Genomic DNA, 12851 nt, shown 5'->3' with positions numbered 1-12851 from the left:
GTTGGCATGCCTCTTAAAAGAGTGCCTTGACAAGTAGATGGTCTAAGTAAGGGATCACAGGGTGACCCTGAGAGTGCGGGAGTGGTCCCACTGCCGCCATGAAGTTGGTGAAAACCCGTGGGGCTGTCGCCAGACCGAAGGGTAGGGCTACGAACCGAAGATGCTCGTCTTCAATAACGAATCGTAGCAAACGCCGGTGCTCTGGAGCAATCGGCACGTGGAGATAAGCATCCTGATGTCTATTGATGCTAGGAAATCTCCTTGAGACATTGAGGCAATGACGGAGCGGAGGGATTCCATCCGGAACCGCCTGGTTTTCACGTGCTTGTTGAGCAGTTTAAGGTCCAGAACGGAACGGAAGGAGTCGTCCTATTTTGTCACCGCCGACCAGATCGGAGTAAAAAGTGTCTCCTGTTCCTGAGGAGGAACCGGGATTACGACTCCTACTGCCTGCAGAAGAGCCACGGCTCGGCCGGTGAGGAAGTTTTTGCGACAAACTGTCTCTCACCCACCGGCCATTGACCTGTGGCAGTTAAATGTCGCTAAAGCGGGGGAGTCTGCCACCGACCGCGGACGCGGAGAGAGAGGGCTGAAAGTCATGAGGAAACCGCCTTGGTAGCGGTTCCTCCGGCTGCCTTCTCCGGGCGTGATTGAGCCCGCCAGGAACCTGCGCCCCTCTGAGCCTTTTGAGTCCTGTTGGACGAGGGCAATTGGGACGTGCCCGAGCCTGGGAAGGACCGAAACCTCGACTGTCCCTTCTCCTCATGGGTCTTGTTTGATAGCTGGGGTAAGGAAGAATCCGTACCCTTGGACAGTTGAATGATTTAATCCAACCGCTCACGAAACAGTCTGTCACCAGATAAAGGCAATCTGGTTAAGCACTTTTGTGGAAGCAGCATCTGCTCCAATCCCTTAACACTAGGAGCGTAACAACACGGAGTTGGCGGACGCCACTGACGTACGGCTCGTAGAGTCCAGGACAGCATAAACAGCTTGAGTCGCAATGCCGACATTGCGAGGTGAAGGACGCTACTGCGGCCAAGATGTACATGTGACCGCGTCCCTCTGCGCAATACTAGCTGACATAGCTTGGAGTGCCTGTATGGCTGCGAATGCCGGGGCAACCGACCCGCCGATAGCTTCATAGACAGATTGCAACCAGAGGGCTATCTGTCTGTCAATGGCATCTTTAAGTGAAGTCCCATCTTCCACTGCAACTATAGATCTAGCCGCAAGCCTGGAGATTGGGGGATCCACCCTTGGAGCGCTTGAGCACGTCAGGGGGGAAGAGACAACGCGTATCCTCAATACGGTTGGAGAAACGCTTATCGGGATAAGCGTGGTGTTCCTGGACTGCTTCTCTGGAGTCAGAGTGACCAGAAAAGTACTCAATATACGCTTGAGATACCGAAATAGGGATTTCTTCTGCTGTGAAGCTGACCCCTCCACTGGAGGAGTTGAGGGAGAAATACCCAACCTTCCATTGATGGACGCTATAAGATTATTCACTATAGCGTCACCATCCGGTGTATCCGGATTGAGAGCGGTCTCAGGATCAGAGTCCTGAACAGCTACGTCTGCATCATCATACAGAGAGTACTGTGATGAAGTCGAGGGCCGTTCTTAGGGAGCTCGCTTAGGCCGTCTGGGACTGTCGTCCGTGTCAGAGCCTGCACCCTGGGATGCATGGGACCCTCCTGGAGCCATGATTTGTTTCGAAATCAGGGTGGCCAGGGGCATTGAATCAACATTGCCCAAGGTCTGTCTGGACTGCAAAGTCTGTAAGATGTTAGTCATAGTCACAGACAATATATCAGCGGAAACTGCAACTCCGTCCCTGTCCCTGGACAGGGATCACAGGTGGTTCTTTTGGCCACCTGTAGCAGAGACCCCGTTGAGTAATTGCACACACTGGGGGTCCTGGAACAGTATCGCATGCAGTACAAGCAGCATAGAAAGCCTGTGCCTTGGCACCCATGCTTTTTTTTTTTTTTTTTTTTTTTTTTGCTGTTTCTGTCTAGCCATCTAGGAGCATTAGCCAAGAATAGCGACCGTACAGTGCAATGTATAGCATACAAGCATGAAGTACAATAAACACTTCAGCACATGCAGTACAAGGAGCATAGAAAGCCTGTGCCTTGGCACCTTTGCTTTTCTGCTGCCGTTGTCTAGTTATTCAGGAGCATTAGCCAAGAAAAGCGACATACAGTGAATGTATAGCATACAAGCATGAAAATAACCACTGCAGCACATGCAATCCAAGCAGCATTGAAAGCTTGTGCCTTAGCACCCTTGCTTTTCTGCTGCTGTTGTCTAGTCATCAAGGAGCATTAGCCAAGAATAGCGACATGCAGTGAATGTACAAGCATGAAAATAAACTCTGCAGTACATGCAATCCAAGCAGCATTGAAAGCTTGTGCCTTAGCACCATTGCTGTTTGCTGCCGCTGTCTAGCCATCTAGGCGGGTAGACAGCCAAGAATAGCCCTTACAGTGCAATGTAAAGCATACAAGCATAAAGGACACATGACACTGCAGCACATGCAAGACAAGCAGCATATAGAGTCTGTGCTTTAGCACCCCTGATCTTTTGCTGCTGTTTCTAGGTCTGCATCCTGAATAGCGACCGTACAAAAGTACAACAGGACACTTCGGCATTAGTGGGTCAGCACTTTAGTTGCCGCTTACCGCCCGCACAAAAGCGGGTGTGTGGCGCCGGAATCCTGTGCTGGTAGCTCAGCGCTTGTCTCCGTTTTCCCGCTCTGCGTGCCGGAATGGCTGCCGGCGTCCAGAGGAGAGGGGCGGGCCGAGGGCGTGCCCGAGACAAGAGCGGGAACCCGGCGCCCACTGTGTCTAGTGAAGGGGGCTGGAGAATGCAAATAAGGCTCCAGCCCTGCTATAGAACAGCGTCTCTCCCTTTCCCTGAGTGACAGGGTGGGGGCGGGAACGAAGCGGCGCTAGGCCGCAAAAGCCGGGGACTAAAGTTAGAAGCGCCGCCGCCGTAAAAGCGCGGTCGGCGCGTCCCCGGCGCACTACAAGTCGCAGCTGCGCCGCCGCTCCAGGGGCGGTCGGCGCGGCGGTCCCCACACGTAAAGTCCCCCAGTAATCTGCAGGGACTATAAGCCCAGCGCAGAGCGCTACAGTCCCCGGCGCACTAGCACACCCAGCAAGCCTGGAGTGTGCGTGGCCTGCCATACGGGGACACAGAGTACCTGAAAGTTGCAGGGCCTTGTCCCTGAACGGCACTCCCGCTCCACATCCAGCAGGTTCTATGGGTCTGTGGATGGAGCCCGGCCTCAGGGCTTGGTGGCCGGAAAGATCCCACTTCCTCAGAGCCCCTCAGGGGGATGGGGAAGGAAAACAGCATGTGGGCTCCAGCCTCCGTACCAGCAATAGGTACCTCAACCTTACAAACCGCAAGTGGGGTGAGAAGGGAGCATGCTGGGGGCCCTAGTATGGGCCCTCTTTTCTTCCATCCGATATAGTCAGCAGCTACTGCTGACTAAACAGTGGAGCTTATGCATGGATGTGTGCCTCCTTCGCACAAAGCTTGAAAACTGAGCAGCCCGTGATCCCACGGGGGGTGTATAGCCAGAAGGGGAGGGGCCTTACACTTTTTAGTGTAATGCTTTGTGTGGCCTCCGGAGGCAGTAGCTATACACCCAATCGTCTGGGTCTCCCAATAGAGCGCCGAAGAAATAAAGTTATATCCTCCCTGCAGCTGCAGTCACCAAACATTAAAACATTACACCGTGAATGCGGCTGTAATCACTCTCTGGCACACTGATTGACAGAGTGCACGGGTGCGTGCATAGTTTGTCAGTGTGCCAGGGAGTGATTACAGTGTGCTCTTAGTATACAAGTGTGGTGACAGCCAGTGCTCTCTGCATTGACCCGATGACTGGATGTGAGCGGCTGCAGGGAGAGTCAAACATCATAATCCTCCAATAGTTGCTGATGTATCCCCTCATATTGCATTTTTGGATGTGACAGGTTCCCTTTAAGAACACATACACACTCGAGCAAAATGAGTGTACATGTATGAGGTGGGATATGGAGAAATAGCTCTCCAAATACATCTAACAGAACATTTTTATTTGTTACCATTTTATAGCTAAAGCTCCTAAACAAATTGTGCACTTTTACATTCAGTAGGGGACACAGAAGGAAATTTGAGTGCAGTCTCAGATTACACTGGGTTTGTTGTGACGTAAAATGATGGGATGAGCTATGGCAAAAGTGCTGAAAAAAAAATAAAATAAATAAGAAAAAAAATATTAAAAAAACAAAAAACAAATATATTTTTATATATATATATATATATATATATATATTATATTGGTTATAGTCATATCTGCTATCTGCATCGGAGCACATGTTTCATTGTTTCATGGTGCAGATTCCATGTAAACCACAAAGCCCCAAAAAACATGTCCTAAATTATATCCATTATTAGGCGTGTCATACCTCTGTGTACCGCTCACAATCTTCATCAGAAGAAGGGACAACAAAAACTACAACACTAGTGTGAACAGAGCTGTCTGAATTGGACAAGAACAAATATCCCGATACCCACTGACCTCTTCTTCTGATTCTGATCCAGACGAAGAGCCAGAGGACAAGTCTCTCTGGTCATCACCATCCGGATGCCGTCTCTTCCTGCTTTTCTCGTCCTTCAGTTGAGCAAGAACAGTTATTAGTAAGTAATACCCCTATTGGTTATGACAGATTTGTATACAATTATCCATTGCCCTGATCTGGTCTTCAAGGGATTTTGCTCACCATTATTAAGTGCTTGTAAGTCTACAGTTTACCCCTCACTGCCTAGGCTACCGACCACCTCTGCAGTCTAGCACTGGTGGCCAGTTTCAGTCAATGAACACAGCGCTTACAAGCTCTTTGCTATACAGTGTGTAAGTGCTGCTCTGAAGCTGGCCAGAGCGCTGCCTTGTGCTCCTCTGATGTTGTACGGGCAGAGCCGTCTCTGCTTGTAGCATCGCAGAGCGAACACCTGGGGCTGGTGGTTCAGCCAACCTACTATCTTGCCAATATCCATTCTATTGTCCTCTCAAAAGTTTCAATACCTTAAAATTATAGACACTTGTCAATTGGGCTGATGGAGGGGGGGGGGGGGGGAGGATTCAGGTTTACGGACCTTCTCTTTCTCCTGCTCATCTCTGGACTTCTTCTTCTTTACAGAATCCTGTGTTGGGAGCAATAACAAAATAATACATTTCTATGGTCCTTCTTTAATCAAGTTTTCTCCTAATTAGATTCCAGAGCACAGCATTTCTCCTTCCAGTCTGCCATGTCGCCGGCCCACAACCAATCACCCCACCCCCCCAGTCTGCCATTTTGCCTCGACCCAAACGCCGCCCCCCCCACCAAAAGGATCAGGCATGTTGCGTCCAATATGCCCAATACTTCCTTCCTCAGATATCTGACGTTAGAAGGGCCATCTACAACGAGCATGTTTGCCAAAGTTTATTTATTATACCATTTGTGCTGGGAAAGCTCCCAACGCATAAACTATATGTATCCCAAGGGCCCCATAACAGTGCACACCAAAAGGGTTTTCTTATGCTAGTATAGGAAAATCAGTCACCTCTTGGAACCATATACAGTGGCATACGCTGGGAGCACGTCCGCATGTATACCTCCTATATACAGTATGAGCATGGTGTGAACAGCCTCCCACATTTACAGAGCAGATGGTGCCGAGCTTGTCAATCGTGCACCACCTATTATAATCTGCAGCCAACAAATGGAAAACTCCCATATTATCTACCGTCATGTTACATACAAAAGCAATGAAGTGGCAGATAAACCTGTAAATAACGAGTGTATAATAGGCTATGGAATAACATTGCACCTGCTGATGTAGAGTGAAAAGTCTGATATAACAAGGCCACTTGTGCCCGTACATTATGGGGCATACCTTGCTCTCGGAGTCCGAGCTGCTGCCGGACGTCCTGTGGGAGTGCTTCTTCTTTTTCTTTCTTTTTGATGTTTTTTTCTTGGTCTATGAAATAGAGAAAAGACAAAAAAAAACAAAAAAACTAAAATGAACCTTTTCATAACAAAGGTTTCTGCACAGTACTAAAATTAATAGCAGGGGATAAGGCTTCACACCAAAAGAGGGGGCTTTTTATAGATATAGGCCAATTCTCACGCCATGCCTCCCTCTTGTTTCCCTGATGTATTGCTATGTATAGCGCAAGCGATCAGAAAAGTAAATTCACCCCTGTTTTGCCCCATTAAACGCTAGAAAAAAAAAACCCAAAACAAACAAACTGTTCGCTGGTCAAAACTATCGAATACAGTGGAACCTCAGTTTACGAGTAACTTGGTGTGCGAGTATTTCGCAGTACGAGCAAAGCTTGCTATAAATTTGTAACTCAATTTATGAGCAAGCTTTGCTGTATGAGCAAATACTCACCGCACACACTTCCGGTTCCGTACTTTCACCGCGCTCTAACCCGCTCTTGCAGTCTGCACACACGCACATATTATGCTCACCTTACCTTCCGTTCCCTCGCCGGCCTCCTGGTTCTTGTAGTCCGCCGGTACAGGATGTCTATCGGGTAACCATCGCAACGATGGAGGAACTTCCGCTGTCAGCCGCTTCTCTAAGGAAGCGCGCTGACCAATCAGAGGCAAGCGGCTCCTGCCTTTGACGTCAGCGCTCTGGCAGCGGAAGCTCCGGCATCTGTCGCGATGGTTACTTGATATACATCCTGTACCGGCAAACTACAAGAACCGGGAAGCCGGCGATGGAACGGAAGGTAAGGTGAGCATAGTGTGTGTGGTGTGTGTGGTGTGTGGTGTGTGGTGTGTGTGTGTGTGTGTGCGTGTGCGCGCGCGCCCGCGTGTGTGTGCGTAAAATGGCACAAAAGGGGACCAGGATGGGACATTGAATAAGTTGTGGAACGAATTGTCTGAGTTTGCATTATTTCCTATGGGAAATTTTGCTTTGCTAGACGAGTAACTTGGTTTACAAGCACAGTCCCAGAATGGATTGTTCTCGTAAACAAAGGTTCCACTGTAAATAAATCCAATTAGAAAACAGTGTAACGAGGAAAGAAATGGTAAGAATTTTAATTAATTTAATTTTAACTATCCTAAAATGGCATCAGGAAAAAAAAAAAAAAGCCCTGACAGCCCCATATCCCAAAAATTGAAAGCGCTGTGGATGGATATGCAAGCAAATTATTAGAGTGTCGGCCAAATCTGTCACTATCAGCAGGTTCATCCGATACTAGTCTAATGTGTATGGGGCCCTCACTGTCCGCTGATCTTTGTGGATTAGTACAAAGAATGAAAGTCAATAGGATCCATGAGACCGGTGACAATTGAACTCACCTCGTTGTCAGATTCCTCCAAGCTGCTGGGAGAAGGAGAACGCGATGATGCAGAGGAAGATGATGAAGATAACTTGACCACAGACAATAAAAAGTGAAACTTGTGAGACGCACATTGGAAATAAAACCATTTTATCCACTCGAGACATCTAAACCAGAACAAATTCACAGATGGAAAAGACAATTTGGCTCTGTCCTCACGTCTGAAGAAGGACTCACATTCCAAGGACAAAAAATGTGATCTTAAAAAGAGATGGTCTAAAATTAGAAATACACGGCTGCTTTCCATCAAAAACAGCGCCACATCCATGTACAGGATCAGTGTCATATCTCAGCTCAGCCCCATTGAAGCAAAACTATGATACCAGAAACCACTCATGGACAGGAGCGGCGCTCATTATGGAACAAATTATACGTATATTTCTGGTACAGGACAGCCCCTTAACGTTTACTTTATTTGATCAGTTCAGAAATCTTCAATTTGCTTTTGTAATCTAATATTTTTGCAAGCAGATCTAGCAAAGAAATGAAAGCCGTTCTCACCCCACCGGATTTCTTCTTCTCCCTTTTCCGTTTCTACAGAGAAAAGTGAAAAAATGTTATATGCTGGACTTTATTCTTACATATTATATGTATATATAAGTTATCCTTTATATTCTCCCTTACATTGCAAGAAAAATTGTAAGAATTAAATTAAAGTGAACCTGTAAGGTGCAATATGCACCGAGAACCACGATCAGCACTGGGTGCATATTGCTAATTCCTGAATCTAGTAGCATATATAAAAGAGATCTATAGAAAAAGTATTTCTAAAGATCTTTTATCATTTGCTAACGAGGCCAGGGACTAGTAACAATGACGTTAGTTCCCTTGGCTAGTCAGCCCCCTTAACATGGTAGCACACCCCAGTGGGCGTGCTAACATGCTAATGAATGCGCAGCGTCAGAGGATGGTCGTGCTCACCTCTCCGCTGCCATGGCGTCTGAGTCCTGATTTCGGCTCACTGCACATGATCCCGGATTTTTGGTCATGCGCACTACATGGGTTTAAAGTCAGGACTCGTACACCCGGCAGTCATGCGCATTATGAAGCCGGGTGTACGAGTCCCGGCTTCAAGCCCATGTAGTGCGCATGACCGAAACTCCAGGGTCATGCGCAACTGAGCCGAAATCAGGACTCGAATGCGATGGCAGCAGAGAGGTGAGCGCGACCATCCTCTGAAGCTGCGCATTCATTAGTATGTTACCAAGTCCACAGGGGCGTACTAACATGCTAAGGAGGCCGGCTAGCCACGGGAAGTCACGCCCTTGCGACTAGTCCCTAGCCTCATTAGCATATCATAAAGAGAATTTTGTTTACTTACCGTAAATTCTTTTTCTTATAGTTCCGACATGGGAGACCCAAACCATGGGTGTATAGCTACTGCCTCCGGAGGACACACAAAGTACTACACTAAAAGTGTAGCTCCTCCCTCCGAGCATATACACTCCCCGGATGACAAATCCAACCCAGTTTAGTGCCAAAGCTGAAGGAGGACATCCACCCATAAGTAGAGATAGAGTAAAACCCGGAATAACCGGAACTTCTGTCTACAACAACAGCCGGTGAAAACACACGGAACAAGAAAACTGCCAACAGGCAACAGGGAGGGTGCTGGGTCTCCCATGTCGGAACTATAAGAAAAAGAATTTACGGTAAGTAAACAAAATTCTCTTTTTCTTTATCGTTCCTTATGGGAGACCCAAACCATGGGACGTCTCAAAGCAGTCCATGGGTGGGAAATAAATAGAAACCGAGAAGTAGGCAAAACCTAACTTCACAAATGGGCGACAGCTGTCCGAAGGATGCGTCTGCCCAAGCTCGCATCTGCCGAAGCATGAGCATGCACTTGGTAGTGCTTCGAAAGAGAGTGCAGACCAGACCAAGTGGCAGCCTGACAGACCTGCTGAGCCGTAGCCTAAGAGGCACCGACGGCTCTGGTCGAGTGCGCCTTAATCCCCGGCGGGGGAGGCATCTGAGAACATTGGTAGGCATCGGATATGGCCGACCTATTCAATGAGCTGGGGTCGGTTTAGAAGCCGAGAGACCCTTGCGCTGACGTGTGGTCAGCACACAAGAGAGGTGCACCGCCTAAGAAACAGCGGTGCGTGACACATAGATCCGGAGCGTCCGCACCAAATCTAAAGCATGCAACGCTTTCTCAAAGCGATGCATAGGGGCCGAACAAAGGGAAGACAATGAAATGTCCTGGTTAAGGTGGAAAGGAGACACCACCTTAGGGAGAAGGCCCGGAGTTGGACGGAGAACCACCTTGTCTTGGTGACTCCGAAGAGAGCACAGTCAAATAAGAGACTCTCCTGAGAGAAATTATGGCCACCAGAAAGACCACTTTCTGTGAAAGACTAAACAACGAAACCTCCCTAAGAGGCTCAAAGGGGGGTTTCTGTAAGGCCATGAGAACCAGAGTAAGGTCTCAGGGATCCAGAGACCGCCGGTAAGGCGGAATGATGTGAGATGCGCCCTGCATGAAGGTGCGCACCTGGGCCAGTTGGGCGATATGCCGCTGGACCAATGCTGACAGAGCCGAGACCTGTCCCTTGAGGGAATGAGGGACAGTCCTAGCTGCAGGCCGGACTGTAGAAAGGACAGGATGGTCGGCAAGGAAAAAACGGCCAAGGAGCATGGCCGGAAGAACGACACCAGGACAGGAAAATTCTCCAAGTCCTGAGGTAAATCCTGGCCGAGGAAGACTTCTGAGCCTGAGTCATAATGAAGATGACCTCGGAAGGAATGCCTGAAGCCGTAAGGATTCAGGGCTCAAGAGCCACGCCGTCAATCTGAGAGCCGCAGAATTGTTGTGGAAAACGGACCCTCTGAGAGAACGTCTGGCCGGTCCGGGAGATGCCACAGCACCTCTACGAACAGACGGAGCAGGTCTGGGAACCAAGCTCGCCTGGGCCTGGGGCGATGAGTACGACCCGACGGCCCTCCATTTTGATCTTGCGCAGGACTCTGGGCAAGAGAGCTAGAGGGGGAAACACGTAGGCCAGACGGAACTGGGACCAATCTGGAACCAGCGCGTCCGCTGCCAAGGCCTGAGGATCGTGGGAGCGAGCCACGTAAACCGGGACCTTGATGTTGTGCCGGGATGCCATTAGATCCACTTCCGGAGTGCCCTGCCTGCTAAATTGACCGGAACACTGCCGGATGCAGGGCTCACCCGCCGCTGTCCACGGTTTCGCCTGGGATGTGGACTGCGGATATGGTGGACTTTGAGTCCTCCGTCCACTGAAGGATATGTTGAACTTCCAACATTACTAGGCGGCTGCGAGTCCAAGGACTACAGCCCTGTTTTCTAGCACATTGATCGAGAGGGCTGATTCGGACGGAGTCCGAGTGCCCTGTGCTCGGTGGTGGAGAAACTGCTCCCCAGCCGGATAGACTGGCATCCGTGGTGAGAATCACCCAGGACGGGGCCAGAAAGGAGCGTCCCTGGTACAGAGAGAGGGGCCGAAGCCACCACTTAAAGAGAGCTCCTGGTCTGTGGCGACAGAGCCACCAGTCTGTGCAAGGAAGAAGTCCCTTGCTCCAACAGCGGAAAATGTCCAGCTGCAGGGGACGCAGATGGAACTGGCAAGGGGAACCGCTTCGATTGACGCCACCATCTGACCCAGCACCTGCATGAGGTGCCTGATGGAATGACGGCGGAGCCTCTGCAGAGAGCGGACCGCCAGATGAAGAGACTGCTGTTTGATTAAGGGCAGCTTCACAAGTGCCAGCAGAGTCTCGAATAGCATCCCCAAGTACGTAAGTTCCTGGGTCGGGGTCAGAGTGGACTTTGGAAGCGTGGCGAGAGTGAGCGAGACACTCCGCTGAGAGTGAGCGAGACACTCCGCTGAGAGTGAGCGAGACACTCCGCTGAGAGTGAGCGAGACACTCCGCTGAGAGTGAGCGAGACACTCCGCTGAGAGTGAGCGAGACACTCCGCTGAGAGTGAGCGAGACACTCCGCTGAGAGTGAGCGAGACACTCCGCTGAGAGTGAGCGAGACACTCCGCTGAGAGTGAGCGAGACACTCCGCTGAGAGTGAGCGAGACACTCCGCTGAGAGTGAGCGAGACACTCCGCTGAGAGTGAGCGAGACACTCCGCTGAGAGTGAGCGAGACACTCCGCTGAGAGTGAGCGAGACACTCCGCTGAGAGTGAGCGAGACACTCCGCTGAGAGTGAGCGAGACACTCCGCTGAGAGTGAGCGAGACACTCCGCTGAGAGTGAGCGAGACACTCCGCTGAGAGTGAGCGAGACACTCCGCTGAGAGTGAGCGAGACACTCCGCTGAGAGTGAGCGAGACACTCCGCTGAGAGTGAGCACTGACAGTCTGCACTGGATGAAGCCCTGACTAGAAGGGCGTCCAGGTAAGGAATCACTACCAACCCCTGGAGGAGCAGAACCGCAACTGGTGAATACACGAGGGGCCGTGGCTAACCCAAGGGGAGAGCCACGATTGGAAATGTTCCTCTCCGATTACAAAACGTAGCCAGGTGGGAATGCGAATGGCACAAGCAGAGAGACATCTCTGATGTCGATGGATGCTAAGAAATCTCCTTGGGTCATTGACTGATCGCAGAGATTTCTGCAAAATTGCCGCACCTGAACATGCTTGTTGAGAAGCTTTGAGATCCAGGTCGGAAAGCACCGTCCTTTTCGGGGACTAGGACGAGATTTGAGTAGAAATCTGAGAACCGTTCCCAGTCGGGAACTGGTACAATTACTCCATTGGCCTGCAAAAATGCCACGGCCTATGAGAAGGCGGCGGCCTTGGAGCAGGGGGGAGTTGTCAGAAAAAAATCTGTTTTGTAGCCGTGGGAGAGGGAAACCCACACCCACTGATCGAAGACGTGTCGCAACCACACGTCGCCCAAGAGGGAGAGCCTGCCACCGACCAAGTACGTTACTGGCGCGGTCAGATAATCAAGAGGAGGCTGCCCTGGTGGCAGCAGCTCCTGCCGACTTAGGACACGGCTTCATGCGCCAGTTGGTTTACGGACCTTGGCTGAGTCAGTGGACGAGGCCGAGGGCTTAGAGGACGACCATTTAGAGGAAACGAAGGAAACGAAACCTCGACTGGTTCCTGCCCTGGAAGGTTTCCTGGGTTGTGGCATGGAAGTACTCTTCCTGCCAAAAGCTTCCTTAATAATTTCATCCAGCTGTTCACCGAAAAGACTGGTCCCAGCAAAAGGGAGTCCAGCAAGGAACTTCTTAAGAAGCCTCTGCCTTCCACTCTCGAAGCCACAGGAACCTGCGGATAGCGAGGGAAGTAGCCGAGGCCACCGCAGTGCGGTGACAGTCTCCAGCTATAGGATGAAAAGACTGAAGCCTGGAAGTTAAGGTAACCAAATCGGGCATAAAGGCCCTGGTGAGGGAATGCATCTCCTCCCGAGAAGCAGAGATGGCTTTGAGAGCCCGCACTGCTGCAAAAGATGGGGAGAATGA

The 12851-nt window shown here is 50.2% G+C and overlaps 1 protein-coding gene across 2 annotated transcripts in view; it reads right to left on the bottom strand.

The window, feature by feature from the left end:
- FAM133B (family with sequence similarity 133 member B) overlaps window positions 1-12851 on the bottom strand; it is a 58177-nt gene that overhangs the window by 20317 nt on the left and 25009 nt on the right. For both annotated transcript variants that reach the window (XM_075315648.1, XM_075315649.1), the window contains exons 5-9: window positions 7904-7936; window positions 7362-7433; window positions 5938-6021; window positions 5155-5202; window positions 4580-4672 (exon numbers count right to left, since the gene is read on the bottom strand). In XM_075315648.1, coding sequence (XP_075171763.1) covers window positions 4580-4672; window positions 5155-5202; window positions 5938-6021; window positions 7362-7433; window positions 7904-7936 — 330 coding nt within the window. The remainder of the gene's footprint in view (window positions 1-4579; window positions 4673-5154; window positions 5203-5937; window positions 6022-7361; window positions 7434-7903; window positions 7937-12851) is intronic.

The sequence above is a fragment of the Anomaloglossus baeobatrachus genome, chromosome 6 (genome assembly GCF_048569485.1).
Source record: "Anomaloglossus baeobatrachus isolate aAnoBae1 chromosome 6, aAnoBae1.hap1, whole genome shotgun sequence".
Lineage (NCBI taxonomy): Eukaryota > Metazoa > Chordata > Amphibia > Anura > Aromobatidae > Anomaloglossus > Anomaloglossus baeobatrachus.
This window is presented reverse-complemented; position numbering and strand designations above follow the sequence as displayed.